Here is a 16,197-nt window from a genome sequence, read left to right on the forward strand (position 1 = left end):
CCCCTTCCATTCTAAGACGGGCTCATTTAGAAATTGAAAATTTACTACCCGACTTCTACAATCAATGGAAGCAAAACAAGCATGAAGCCAATCCATCCGCAAGATGACATCAAAGTTCGACATATCTAATTCTATCAAATCAACCAAAGTGACTCTATGAGACAAGGAGATAGGACATCTCCTATACACTCTTTTAGCTATAACCGAATCACCTACCGGGGTAGAAAAAGAAAAAAAGGTTCTTTTAACTCTTCGGGAGACACTTCAAATTTCATAGCCACAAAAGGGGTAACAAAAGATAAAGTTGCACCGGGGTCTAGTTATGCATAAATATCAATTGAAAATACTAGTAACATACCGGTAACAACGTCCGGGGACCCCTCTTGATCACTTCTATATTGGAGGGCATATAAGCTATTCTTCTTGGGAGGATCGGCATTAGAACCACTTGTTGTAGCTTGATTACCCTCTCTTCCCTTGGTTGTACGGTTTGGACAATCTTCAATTGGTGCCCACTTTTCCCACATCCATAGCACACACTTATACCAGCAAGACATTTCCCCTTATGCTTCTTACCACACTTTGCACACGTAGGCTTCTCCATGGAAGATCCACCCCTATTGCCTCCTTGAGGCTTAGAGTTGGGTACCTTATCTTTGTTGGGTTTTGGAGCATTGGAGGAACTTTGATTGGAGAACTTCTTCTTAAACCTTGGTCCACTTTGACCTTCAAACTTACTTTTAGAAGAATTTCCATCGTCGGGACTTTCCCTCTTCACCTCTCTACTCTTCTTCCTAAGCCTTGACTCCTCAACTTGTTGAGCATAAACCATCAACCTTGATATATCCATGTTGTCATGAAGCATTGTCACACGCCACTCTTCTTCAATAGTATCGGCCACACCGGTTACAAATCGACTCATCTCATCCCTTGGATTAGAAACCAAAGAGGGGGCATGTTTGGACAACTTAGTGAATTTCAAGGAGTATTCTTGGACACTCATACCTCTTTGGCGAAGGTTGATGAACTTCTCAACTTTGGCTTCCCTCTTCTCACGGGGAAAGAACCTATCAAGGAAGGCTTTCTTGTATACTTCCCAACTTATGGAACCCACCCTTATAGGCCTGTTGTCATTCCATTGAGTGTACCATACTTGTGCCGCATCTTTCAATTGATACCCAGCCAACTCGACTTTCTCAATAGAATGACCCCCATAGCCTCCACTATCTTGTAGACCTCCTCCAAAAGCTCTTCTGGGTCTTCATTCATTTTGGAACCTAAGAAGATAAGAGGGTTCATCCTGGTAAAATCTCTCAACCGTGAGGCCATGGTACTCTCATTGGGGTTTACTCGGGGACCAACTTCTCAGTTAGCTTGGGCCGTTATGTCTTGAGCTTGAGTGGTGACGACTTGAGGTTGAACCGTCATGAGTTGGGTCAAAGTTTGAAAAGCCACCCTTATCTCCACATTAGTCATGACCCCTTCATCATTAGGAGCTTGAGGGGGAACCTCCTCATTCACATTCTCCTCTTGTTCCCTTCTTGCATTAGCCCTTCTTGTATTCATTGCCTATAATTGCAAGAAAAAGGTTAGGAGAAAGGGCTTCATAGAGTTAGGACTCCAAAGCACGACTAAAGAGTAATGAAAGAAGTGAAAGTTCCTAAACATCTTATAACCTCTCATTCATAAGTATGGCGCACTTCACACTTATGAACAATACTCTACTAGATGTGGTTCATGAGACATCAACCTAAATAATATTCCCAAAACCTAATGCTCTGATACTAAGTTTGTAACGACCCAAGGCTAGCCCCTAGACGCGATACAACGTACTTGACCCCGAAGGGGGTCTTATGCAAAACTCTAGCATCATCATTACATACGACATGAAAGTAATGCGGAAAAATTAAAACTTTACAATCGAAGTCTAACTTCACTTTTCATAAAAGAAAGTAATAGGAAATCTAGACTTTGTCTCATTTACCATCTAAAACATAGGAATACAAAGTTTGGGACTTAGCCCTTTACATCAATAAAAGTCTCAACATAAGAAGTACAATAGGAACTAAGAAATGATTACTCTGTCCTCGGACTAGAGGACTCACCACACTTGGAGATAAGCAATCCAAGTCTTCTTCAAGAAAGAGAGTGTATGTCACCTAGCCGAAACCTACACTTATCAAAATGTAGGAGAAAATGGGTTAGCACAAAAAGTACAAACTATGGAAATATGCACAAAATCCTTGAAATATGAATAAAAAAGGACATTTTATTTGAAAAGTATGCATTTGCGAGGTTTAGCACCAACATGCATCATCAATGCGCAATATAAATCAAAATCACCTTTATGCTCATTACATGGTAAAGTGATCACCTTAGTAACACCCAAGGAACACTTGTGCAATGTATGGTTGGCATCCCATAATACCAACCCTACTAAGAGCCCCTTGAAGCTACCTTGACCATGCATTTCATCTTTAGACCTCATTATAATCATTAGTCACAAATAAGGAAATAGTCATGTAAATTACTTGAATATAAGGAAAGTCATTCATAACAACTATCCATTCAACACACATGCACACATTTGTATCTCATCATAATATAAAGGAACCAACATACAACATCCTATAAGTCTACTTGTGCAATGTGAGAGTGAAGTCCCATACCCTCACTACTACTAAGTAAACTTACCAAGAAGTCATAGTATAGTTCATATCTCATTCATTATCTTCATTAAATAGGGAAAAGTTGCCATAACCGACATAGACCATGTGAGCCACATCAAATCTGGTGTCGTGTAACCCCACACCGAACCTACTTTCCTAAGGTAGAACTAAATGTATAGCTATAAGGTGGATCCACTAGCGAAAGACCTATGTGGGCACATAGTTATGGGATAGGGAGATTGCTTCTAGAAACCCGACCTATTGCATTGGCGGAGGAGCTTCCATCTCATGAGTTCGCTTGGATGACCCAACCTCTTGCATTGGCGGAGGGACCTTTACCTCATTGACCATATCCACTCTATGCTAAGCATTATTCCCCAAATTTTACATAATTATATCTTAAATTGCATTTACATGTGTGAAGGAATACTCTATAATTCTTTCAATTCAATTCATCAAAATAGCTCATAGATTCATTAAAGGTGATAATGTACTTTCAACCTTACAATCAACATTAGTTTGTGAGTAGAACTTTCACATTACATTGTTAGTGTTTTCATGAGAAATAGACTTTCAATCAACACAATGCATCATCATCATCCTAGACTATTCATGCATCATAAAGTATAAGGGTAAGGGAAGAACAACCTTTCAACAATACCATACTTTATACATTAGTCATAGGAGATTTACTTTCTAAATGATACACATCTTGCATCTATATGTACAAACCCTAGCAATTTACCCCTTTCCAAGGTCATGAATCATGTCTCACAATTACACCTAAATATACTACAATAGACTTGAATAAAACAAGATTCAATAACTAAATTCACATATAAACAATTCATAGTAATCATCTTGCATCAATACACCCATCACAATACTTGAAATTGGGGTCATGGGGTGTTCATGGGTTCAAGGGGAGTTTTACAATAAAAATCACCATCAAACATCAAATCATCCATAATATAATGCAATTAACATAATAAAATCATTTTAGGAAGAACCCATGGTTAGAATGAAAACCCTAGTTTTTGAACAAGTTACCAATTTCAAAATCAAGAGTTGAAGGGGTTCATGAAGAAAAGTGTTCCATGAATCAAAGTCCCCAAACCTTAATTGATGTTTTCCTACAAAATTGGAGTGAAAATATTGAAGCTTGAACCCTAATCTTGAGCTTCTTCTTTTTTCTTCAATGGAGTTTAGAGAGAGAATATTTTTGGGAGGGAAGTTGGTTGAGTTTGAGTTTGTGAGTTATGAGAGTTAAAAGGGTTGTTTAATAGTTAGTAATACTTTAATATACTTATAGTAACTAATAATAACCGTCCCTAACCTTAATTAGGATTTTACCCATTTTTCCCTAAGATTGCCGACTTAAGGCAGCTTCCCATGCCCCATCCACGAGACCCCAACCACGGAGCGTGGTTGGAACCATGGACCCATACTAGTCATTCATGGTTTGAGGCTGGGGCTTGTCATCTTGTCCAGCCTTCAGGCCTCATCCACGAGACCCTTTCATGGGGCGTGAGTTGGTCCACAGACTGTACTGCACACTCGTGGAATGGGACTGAGACTAGGATATTTTGGGGAAAATTGAGGGAGCTAAGTGTTGACTCACAACTCCTATCTATGGAGCGTTAGTCAGTCTACGCCTCGTGGTCCCTATTCCGTGGATAAAGGTATTTTTGGACAACCTTTTGGACCTTCCCTTTGGTCCTCCTCATGGACCCTTGGGAGGTTCTAGGGGTGTCGTGCCTTGACGTTTAGGCACTATAACCCTAGTACTGAGTTAGGAAAATTATTTTAGGAGTTTAACCTTACGTTTTAACTTCATTAGGCTACTAGACTACACATTAGGTTCTAGCTTAGGACTTTAGATTTCCGAGGTATTACACCGACTTTACGGAATTGAATTCGGGCGAGTAGTACTTTCGGAATTGATCTTAGAGTGAACGGTATCTTCTGAATGTTGTTGGTTGAAGGTTTGTTATGAAATGGGGGTCTTGGAGTTATTAAAATAGCTCATTGTTTCATGCAAGCCACCTTGGCGGTGGTTTTGGCTGCTCTGGTGGGGCTGCTGTAGCTGGGTAACGACCGTTGTGGTGGGCCAGACGCGACTTAAAGTCCTAAATAAACCCCAAAATATATTTATTCTGCACTTTTCTATTTTTAGAGCTAAGGAAAAAATCCCAGGCGATTCTTGACGGGTTTCCACCATTCTTAAGGCTAAAAATAAGATTTTAACTACCCAAATTTATTTTTTCGGTTCGTAGAATATAATCATAGGTAATTATCGATGGGGAAGGGTTTTGATCTGGAATTTATGATGGAAATAACCCTAATTTGGATACTTGGGATCATGGATATGATCTAGGGTTGTTAGAATTGTTAGTAATCTGGGTAATTAATGATTGTTTATTGATTCCCGTATTATATTGATTGTTTGTAAACCAAGAACAAGCGGAAAAAATCCGGAAAGGGAAGGATCAAGTTTCTTGGGGTTTCAAGGTTGTTTTGAGGTAGGTGATGGTTGTGATTCTATGATTGTGTGGTGTATGTTTTCTCTTGATTCATTATGATACATGTATGTATGCAAATGTTGCATTATTGATCACACTAGCTGTAAATAAAATAGATGAATAATTATTGCCATGAATCACTTCTTGATTGTATGATGTTGAGAATATACTTATGATTGTGATTTTGGTGTGTTGAATGGATCGGTTGCCACGTTCTGGCATAATTAATTGGGATCGATTGCCACATTCTGGCATAACTAATTGGGATCGGTTGCCACGTTCTGGCATAACTAATTGGGATCGGTTGCCACATTCTGGCATAAAATTGGATCGGGTACCACGTTCCGTTATGCTAACTGTTTGACTTTGTGTTCCATGAAAGGACCAACTACTTGATATAACTGTGATATTTGAGAATTGTGAAATGCTTCATTATTTGTAAATGATGATGATATTGTATATGTTCGGTGTATGCATGCTATTATTATGTTGTATTGAATTACTTATGCTGAACTTAATAAGATAGCCGCGTGATCCTACCCGTACACTATGGTTGTGTATTGATATTGCACTTGCTCTTTCTTTGTTGAGTACAGGGCTTCTTCGGGTGGCTAATGATAGACCTCAGCTAGGTGACTAATGAGCGTGACCGGATTCAAGGGTGAGTCAGTTCTTTCGGGATGCCATGGATCTTTCTTGTTTAAGTCCACTCTTTACAGACTTAGACTATTTTTTAAGGTGTTCTTTTAGTTTCAGGGTTGTACCCCTTGTTCTTTTACTTGTCGTTAGTAGAGTTTTGGTACAATGACTTTCAGGTTTTACGGGTTGTTCTTCCGCATTAGTTTGGTTGGTTGTTTGTTAAAACCTTGGAGTTTATGGAGACTCCATTTTTATTGTCATTTAAACCTTCTTCCGTAACTTTAAATGCTTCAGTTTTCATAAAATTTGTTAGTTGGGATTGTAGTATCGGTTCTCCCACCGGAGGGTTAGTGTGGGTGCCAACCACGACCGTCTGGGTCATGACAAGATTATCAACAATTTTGAGATTCAAGATTTTCCTCTCCCAGTTCATTGAATATCCTTTCAATTTTGGTTCAAAATTTTGAGATTCAAAATTCTTCTCCTAGTTTATTGAAGATCCTTTTAATTTTGAATTAAAATTGTTGAAAATTTTGAGAAGATACATCATGAATATTTTTGCTACTTAGCATTTTACTATTTATGTTTCTTGTTTAAATTGATAAGTGTTGTATTTAAACTAGATACAATAAATAATTATTGCCCATAAGATGTTAGATTTGAGATCGATACATTACCGTGTGGTAGTTGCTATGCAATTGATACATTTATAAAAAATTGAATTTATGTATCATATCTAAAAAATTAGTGCATGATACATTACTATTTATATATCTCGTTTGAATTGATAAGTATTGTATTTATACTAGATACATTAAATGCATAATTGCTGCCCATAAGATGTTAGATTTGAGATCGATACATTACCGTGTGATAGTTGTTATGTAATTGATACATTTAGTATAAATTTGAATTTACATATCATATCTAAAAAATTAGTGCATGATACATTACTATTTATGTATCTCGTTTAAATTGATAAGTATTGTATTGTTACAGAATACATTAAATATATACTTGTTGCCCATAAGTTGTTTGGTTTGAGATCGATACATTTAGTATAAATTAGTATTTATGCATCATGCCCATATAATTTGACGTAGCTATGTATCATATACAAAAAAAATTATGAATATGATAAACAATGATTTAGTTATAATATAGTACTGCACATACATAACGAACATATGATACATAGTCAATAAATTGAGCCTATTATTCATGTTTTCCTGTACAAAAAAGAACTAGAAAGAAAAAAATAAATTCAGTCTATTGCCAGACGACTCTTGCGATAAACGCTACATTCATTAGTTGTAGTGACTCGCCACAAGGAGGACGAAGGACATATCCTTTAATTTTTGCCAGATAATAAAATGTAAAATGTAATATTCATTCATACAAGAATAAGATAAATGCTTCATCAACTTCATTTTTCAAGCCTTTATATTTGTTGATTTGATTTCTTTCCAAAAATTTGGATCCCTTCTCTACAAAAAAATAAAAAAAATCATTAACTGGAGAGAGAAAATATTTAAAATTCAAAAAAATAAGAGTGATGAAGGTAACTGGTGATATAGTGGAGATATTATATGCATGAAAAAAAGGGAGAAAATAGTGAAGTTGGAAGATTGAAAGTTATGTATCTGGAAAAGAGATAATTTGAGAAAAAAGGGAGATTTTTGTAATTTTTTAAAATGGTAGGGAATAATAGAAAATAAGATAAAAAAGTATGTATATATAGTTAGGTAATTTTTCCTATTAAGTATCACTGAGATTAAGCGGGTCAAATTGGGAAAGTCAAGACCCAACCCGTTTTTAAGCCAATTTGAGCTCAAAGTAAACTTGGTCAGATCAGGACCCAGCTCAATTTCTAATTCAACCCATTTTAATATCTCCAATTTCAAAGCAACCCTCTCATTTGACACCCCTAATCATTAGGGGCGTTCTAACAAAAGTAAATTGGATAAACTACACCAAATCAATAAATCATGTCAAACTAAAAAAATCTATTACTCCTTCCGTTTAAAAAAGAATGGTCTAGTTTGACTTGAAATGAAGTTTAATACAATAAAGACGACTTTTCAATCTTGTGGTCATACATTAAAGTTATTTCAAATGTATCAAAATGTTCTTTAATCTTGTGGAATAAAACATGTCACGTGGGAAGCTGAAATTAAAGTGTTACAAAAAAAAGGATCATTCTTTTTTAAATAGACTAAAAAGGGAAATAATTCATTCTTTTTTAAAACGGAGGGAGTAATAATTTGATTTGGTATTAATTAATAACTTGAATTAATGAACTATATAATAATTAGGTTTAGCTGTGTATAAAGACCGGGTTGGTATGAGTTTGTAAAATACAAAATAAAATTATGTGTTGGGCTTTTAAATTTATAAATCAAACAAATTTTAATATTATCGCATTATATTTTTAGGATATGATAATGTAGTCGTCACGCCCCGAGCCTATACCCTGGGTTGGACTGGCACTCGGGGACTAAGCTTCCCCTTCTTACCAAATCTCATAACGCCCTTCATGGGTGAAACTTTCAAGTATACCCAATGATCTACTTCAAACTCTAACTCCCTTCCCCTAACATCAATGTAGGATTTTTGACTACTCTGCGCTGTTTTCAACCTCTCTTGAATAACCTTCCCTTTCTCCATAGCTTGATGAAATAAGTCTGGTCCTATCAAACCCTGGTTCACCAACCTCAAACCATCCAACAGGAGATCTGTATCTTCTCCCATAAAGAGCTTCATAAGGAGCCATCTAGAGTATAGAGGGGTAACTATTGTTGTAAGCAAACTCAATGAGAGGTAGGTGATCATCCTAATTCCCCTTGAAATCAATTATACATGCCCTCAACATATCTTCTTAAGTCTGAATAGTGCGCTCTGCTTGAGCATTTGTCTGAGGATGAAAAGCAGTACTTAAGTTCACCTTTGAACCCAAGCCTTTCTTAAAAGATTTCTAGAATTACACAGTAAATTGTGCACCTCTATCTTACATAATTGATACCGGAACCCCATGGATTCTGACTACCTCTTGCATGTACAACTTGGCATAGTCTTCTTTTGAATATGTAAATTTTACCGGCAAAAAGTGGGCTGATTTTGTCATTCTATCAACAATCACCCAAACAGAATCATGTTGCCTGCGAGACCTTGGTAAACTTGTGCTGAAGTCCATATTGATCATCTCCCACTTCCATTCCGGAAGTTCTATATTCTGAGCCATACCACCGGTCCTTTGATGCTCTACCTTAACTTGTTGGTAATTCAGACACTTAGCAACAAACTCTGCAATGCCCTTCTTTATACTACTCCACCAATAAACTTCTCTCAAATCACGATACATATTTATGGAACCCGGATGGATAGAATATCTGAAGATATGAGCTTCCTCCATGATCCTTTCTTGGAGTTCATCCACCCTTGGAACACACAACCTACCTTAATACCTCAATATACTATCTCTCCCTTGTTCAAAAGCCATTACTTTTTGCTTATGAACATTTTCCTTCAATTCAAGCAAAATAAGATCTTGGTTTTGTTTCTCTTTAACTTTAAACAATAATGATGATTCAACTCCATTCATCACCATTACCCCTCATTCTATGGAGTCCATTAGTCGAATTCCCAAGCATGCAAGTCTATACACATATTTTGCTAACTCTTTCTTATATTCCTCAAAATGGGCGGTACTAGCCATAGACAATCTACTCAAATCATCAACAATAATATTAGCTTTACCTGGGTGATAAAGGATACTCATGTCATAATCCTTGAGTAATTCTAACCACCTTCGCTGTCTGAGATTAAGAGATTAAGTTCTTTCTGACTAAACACATACTGAACACTCTTGTGATTAGTGAATACATAAACATGAACACCATACAAATAATGGTGTCATATTTTTAAAGCAAATACTACGGCAACTAACTCTAGATCATGGTTTGGATAATTCTCCTCATGAACCTTAAGCTGTCTGGAGGCATAAGCTATAACTTTTCCATTCTGCATTAACACACAACCCAAAACAACTCTAGACGCATCATAATATACGACAAAACCTTGAGTATCTTCTGGTAAGGTCAATACTGGGGCAGTAGTCAACCTCTTTTTCAATTCCTAAAAGCTTTTCTCACAAGCCTTAGACCATTGAAACTTCACTATTTTCTGAGTCAACTTGGTCAAAGGGGATGAAATAAATGAGACCCCCCTCTATGAACCTTCTATAATATCCATCCAACCCCAAGAAACTCCTAATATCTGTTGGAGATATGGGTCTAGGCCAATTCTGCACTGCCTCTATTTTCTGGGTATCAACTCTAATTCCATCACCGGAAATAATGTGGCCTAAGAATACCACATACTCAAGCCAAAACTCACATTTTGAGAACTTAGCATACAACTCCTTATCCCTTAGAGTTTGGAGAACTATTCTGAGATGGCTTGCATGATCTTCCTCATTCCTCGAATAGATTAGTATATCATCAATGAATATGATAACAAACATATCTAAATAAGGCTTGAATACTCTATTCATAAGGTCCATGAATGCTTCAGGTTCATTGGTCAAACCATAGGACATAACTAGGAACTCATAATGACCATAACGGGTCCTGAATGCTGTCTTTGGAATGTCACATTCCCTTACCCTCAACTGATGGTAGCCTGATCTGAGGTCTATCTTAGAGAAACAGGTGGCACCCTGAAGCTGATCAAAAAGATCATCAATTCTCGGAAGAGGATACTTATTCTTGATGGTAACCTTGTTCAACTAGCGGTAATCTATACACATTCTAAGGGAACCATCTTTCTTCTTCACAAATAAGACCAGAGCGCCCCAAGGTGAGACATTTGGTCGAATAAAACCCTTATCAAGGAGATCTTTCAACTATTCTTTTAGCACTTTCAACTCTGCTGGAGACATTCTATATGGCAGAATAGATATTAGACAAGTTTCAGGAAGAATATCTTTACCAAAGTCTATCTCTCTCTCAGGAGGGACTCCGGGTAGTTCATCAGGAAATATTTCTGGAAACTCACTCACAACTGGAACTGACTCAATAGGAGGTGTCTCAACACTAGATTTATTAACTCGGACTAAGTGATAGACACAACCCTTCGAAACAAACTTTCTTTCCTTAAGGTACGAAATGAAACGACCCTTATGCAGTGCTGAACTACTACACCACTCTATAACTGGCTCATTTGGAAACTGGAACTTGTCAACTCGATATCTACAGTCAATGGAGGCATAATAGGCATGAAGCCAGTCCATACCCAGAATGACATCAAAATCAATCATTTCTAACTCAACTAAATCAACCATGGTGCTCTTCTGATTGACGGAAATGGTACAATCATGATAGACTCACTCCACTAGAATAGACTCCCCAACAGGTGTAGAAACACAAAAAGGCTCACAAAGTTTCTCAGGAAGAACATCAAATTTCATTGCAACATAAGGAGTCACAAAAGATAAACTCGCTCTTGGGATTAGCAAATCATACACATTAAGAGTAAAGAATTTGATCATGCCAGTGAGAACATCTGGAGAATTGTCTTGCTCTTGACAATTTGTGATAGGATAAAGACGGTTTGCTCCTCCGCCTGCTCCTGAAGTAGCTCCTCTAGATGCAGTTCTATCTGGTGGAAAACTGATGAAGATTGGGCTCTATTGCCGTGATTCCCATTACCTTGCAGGTTCTTAGGGCACGATTTCATGAAGTGACCCTCTTGACCACACTTGTAACAATAGGTGGAGCCATTGCGACACTTACCTGGGTGGTTCCTACCACATTTAGCACATGTAGGAACCCAGTTACCTCCTTGTGCAACACTACCTTGAGATTGTGCAAGATTAGCTCTGAAGTGCTGTGAATTTTGACTATTGTACTCACCTTTGTTTTTGGGTGCAGGTGCACTAGCATATGATTGAGTAGGCCCTTTTTTCTTTTGTTGAAAGGAAGAACGGTTCACATTACTCCTTTGCTGCCCGGACTCATTCCTTGTCTTAGCTTCCTTGTTTCTAAACTCTTCCCTATCCATCAGCTTCTCTTCCTCAACCTGCTGCACATAAACTATCAACCTTGATATATCCATGTCCCCTATTAACATAGCCTCCTTGACCTCTTTGCTTGAACGACGGGATAACCTAGCAACAAATAGACTCATCCTGCTACTCATATCCACAACCATCTCCAGAGCATATCGGTAAAGTTGGGTGAACTTCAAACTATACTCATGAACACTTAGTGAATCCTGCTTAAGGGTTAGGAATTCCCGTACTTTGTCTTCTCTCAGTTCGCGGGGAAAGAAACACCCCAAGAAAGCCTCATCAAACATAGCCCAACTTAAAATTGGTGCACCCTTAGCTCTACCCTTTTTCCACTGGTCAAACCAATTCCTAACAACATTCTTTAGTTGATATGCCACTAGTTCCACTCGCTCAACATCGGCAACGTGCATAACCTCAAATACCTTTTTCAGTTCCTCAACAAAATTTCCCATATCCTCGGTAGTGCTTGAACCGGTGAAGCTTGGAGATTTCATCCTCAAGAACTCGTGGATCCTCGAAGTATCAGCCTCTTCTTGTCGAGCCCCTCGTTGTTCCCTAACTTGGTTGGTCACAGCTTGACTTAGCATTCAGATTGCTTTCCGAAATTCAGCATTGGTGACCTCTCCTTGGGGTTGTACTTCTGGTGCATTAGGTACCTCTTGCTCCTCAACGTTCCTCCTAGAAGGATGACCTCAGACAGCTCTTCGTGGAGGAATGATATGAAAGACACGTGCAAGCACGAGTTTCAAAGAAACTTTATAGAGATGAACACTATCGCACGAAATAAGTGAAGGAAATTCCTAAATGTTGTAGACTCCTAATTATAGATGTGGCGCACTTCACACTGAGAACTAGGACTCTACAGACAAGGCTTCATAGACTCCATAGGACTCTTGAACTCTATGCTCTAATACCAAGTTTTTCAAGCCTCGAGCCTACACCCTGGGCGGGACTAACACTCGAGAACCAATGTTGGCCCCAAGCAAACCATTGGCCTGGCTTAACCTATAGCGGAAGACTTAAAGAATTAATACAAGAATTCAAATGCACTTTAAAACTACTGTCTCAAATAAACTTAGAACGTTTAAGGATAAACATTCAAATTAGCCAAAGTGGAAACTCAAGTCTTTTAGTAAAAATCAGAAATACAAGACTAAAGAACTCATATCTAATTGTCTATGAAGCCTCAACATCTTAAGAAGGATGTTGGGACAACGAAGCGCTGGATGCTGATCCTGGTTACTAGTATCTGCTTCATAAAACCATGCAGGCCAAATGGCATCATTACATTGAATGTACGAGCATGCGAGGGGAAAACTAAACATGACATAAGCATGAAAGGAATCTAAAAAGAATTCTTACCTTAGCTTTACTCGACTCATGGAAACTCAACTCAAATTCAAAGTAGAACAACAATAAAGGTGCAGCATATACAAAGCATTAATAGAGTAGGTGCCAACTCAATGTATTAAAGAAATATAATAACAACTCAGTTTATATATAAAGTAATATAGTATTGTGGGAGTTTCTCTAACCAACAACCATCACTATGAGCTAAAGTGATGATACAATGTCTCACCCACGCTGCTAGAACTTTCCTATACCTTACCATGATATAGAATGCTTCAACAAAGTGGATCCACTAGTCTATGCTAAAAAGCACTAAGGAATCATCTAAAAAGTATGACCCTTTCTTACCCATGATGGCTACATGGTTTATGGAAACTTGAGTTATTATGAACTCGTCCCCATATCGGTGCTCAATACTACTCCCAAAATATACTCAACTCATATGTTTTAAAAACAAAAACTCTTTCTGTGGTTTGAGAGAATTACTCAAAACTAGCTCAAAGGCTCTCTTGGAAATTGGAGTTTCCTCTCTTGTTTAAATGTGAAAACATTTACTCTTTGTGAATACATAGTCCCGATATACTCTTTTTGAAGAAATGAAGTTCAATCTCTACTCTTTACTCAACTCAAAACTCAAGTTTTAAAACAAAGTTAAAACGTTTGCAAAAGACTTTTGGAAAACTCTATTAACTCATATTGACTTGACTCTTAACTTTATTTGAATTGAATTATGGATTCATTGCTCATGATCTCATGTTTATGGATGATTTCATGGTGTTTAGAGGTATCTTAGAGTGTAGAAATCAACAATAAAACTTAGGCACGTTGCTAGGGAACTCAAACAGAAAGGAGTGGGAAAGGGTAGAAGGCCTGGCGATCCTGGCGCTCTAAGTGGTGCGGGGCGCCAGCCTTGAAACTTCAATCAATGGCTTGGGGCGCACTGGATGGCCGGCGCCCCAGGGGCCAAACTTCAGAACCCAAGTTGGGGCGCTCTGGCTAGCGCGGCGCCCCAGACCCCTCCCTAGAAAATTCCCAATTTTTTTTGCTCGGTTTTCAACTCTAAACCCCTGTAGATTCAATTGGTTCCTTTCCTAAACACTTGGATTCGACTATATCACCAAAATATATAAGAATCTACTCAAAATCACATCATGAATAAAACTCAAGAAATTTCTCAGCAACTTCAACAACAATAACCCACAAGAACTTAAACAAATTTCATCAAGAGCTCATAATTTTTTTCTTTCAAGAACACAATTATGCTAAATTGAATCATGATTGGCGCGTGGGTGAACTAACCCAACACTATGTGATCTCACATACCTCGTAGGGATACCCCTTGACAAAATCCACGATTGTAGCTTCAAGAACTTGATGATTCCTTGTTTCTTCTCCTCTTTTCTCATCTTTTTTTCTCTTCTCTCAAAACCCTAACTCTTTTTTATTAACGTAAACTGAACCAAATCAGTTTTGACCCCAACTTAATTGCCACAAAAGAAATTTAAATAATTGGGTAGTGAAAAGACCGTAATACTCTCCAAAAATCCAGTTTTGACTTTCCTTATCTAGACAGCCCAACTTTAAATGGATATCTTCCTCATACGAACTCGGAATTGAGCAAACTCGGCGGCGTTGGAAAGATAATTCAAAGATATCTCCTACGGTGCTGGTAGCACACCTAAATCATTCTGAGCTAGGAGTTATGGTCGTCTGAAGTTGACCCAAAACTCAAACTTACCATAACTTAACCAATTTTCCAAATTTTTCATTCTTTCCAAAAATGACTCTTTCTAATTCTATCTCTTTCTAGTTCTTTAAAATGTCGAGATGTTACAGTAACAACACATCCCATCATTACAATTGAAATAAAAGAAATTGAGCGAACATAAAAGTAGTCGATTTGGGCCGCTATAGCAGTGTAAGTTACTGTAAATGTAGGGAAAACTCCCAAAATCACTCATTATCGCCCAACAATGTTTTGTAGAAGAGAAAGGGCATGACCTAAGGCACATTTCAACAATTTTTTCATTAAAAATCTTCGTAAAGGTTAGCAATTTAATCCCCTACTTTTGTAGTCATGTCAGATTAAAAGTCAACTTCATTATTTGATTACAATCAATCCAGGAGGTATTTTGATATGAAATTTGACATATTCCTTACCATTGAGTACTTATTTTGTAGGATAAAGAGCCTTGCTATTTTGTATCTCATGCATCAAGACATAAATATTTTTGTGAAGCTGTAGTGAGAAGTGAACGAGGCTGAAAGGATAGGATAGTCCATTTCTTTGCCAAGTTTCTAGAAGAGGTTGTTTTCACGCCAAAATTCACATTAAAGGTTCAGACACATCATAATATCTATGCCAAATTTGAAAATTTTAACTCGTCATCTGCTTTTTTCGCCATTATCAAAAGGATAAGATGCACCAAGTACTTTTTTCTCAAGGTTGGAGATTATTTTTATCTTTTTAGTCTCATATGGAGACCATTACTGGCCCGCCATATACCAGCAAAATAAAATTTAAAAAGGATATATTATGTGTTGTCAATGAAAAACACTTCAATTTGGCTTGGTTTTGATGTGACAATCAATATTAATTTGAACACGACATGACATATATGGTTCCAACGACATGAAGCTATTGAAATGCTTTTAGATAACAGACCTGATAAACCATTGGTAATTAAGGCAAGTTAGGGAATAGAAAACAAAATTGCCAAAAAGAAATATGAAAATCATTGGGCTTAAGAAATAAATATTTATTTATTAAATTCAAACTTTGGAAATCATTTTACCATGAGGCTTCGTAAAACGTTCCATAACGACATGTTTTTGTCAAAGCAACCTTATTACATAGAATTTATGATATGTTTGACCTAAACTAATAAGAAGAAGAAGAAAAAAAATTAATAAAGAGTTACATAATTTTTTGAAACAAATATGAGAA

At 37.3% G+C, this 16,197-nt stretch overlaps 1 protein-coding gene across 1 annotated transcript; it reads right to left on the bottom strand.

Moving 5' to 3' along the window:
* Nucleotides 1-346: 346 nt before the first annotated feature.
* LOC125863954 (uncharacterized) lies at nt 347-8,603 on the bottom strand. The gene is made up of 2 exons (XM_049543917.1): nt 8,530-8,603; nt 347-1,259 (listed from the first exon to the last, which is right to left on the bottom strand). The coding sequence occupies exons 1-2, from the start codon at nt 8,601-8,603 to the stop codon at nt 347-349; spliced, it is 987 nt and encodes a 328-aa protein (XP_049399874.1).
* Nucleotides 8,604-16,197: the final 7,594 nt, after the last annotated feature.

This window comes from Solanum stenotomum, chromosome 5 (genome assembly GCF_019186545.1).
Source record: "Solanum stenotomum isolate F172 chromosome 5, ASM1918654v1, whole genome shotgun sequence".
In the NCBI taxonomy this organism is placed as follows: Eukaryota; Viridiplantae; Streptophyta; class Magnoliopsida; order Solanales; family Solanaceae; genus Solanum; species Solanum stenotomum.

Coding starts and splice junctions, on each gene's coding strand:
- LOC125863954 (XM_049543917.1), bottom strand. CDS start 8,603: ATGGCTCCTTATGAAGCTCTTTATGGGAGAAGATACAGATCTCCTGTT. Junction 1,260..8,529: donor TTTGAGGTTGGTGAACCAGG/GTTTGATAGGAC, acceptor AAATGAATGAAG/ACCCAGAAGAGCTTTTGGAG.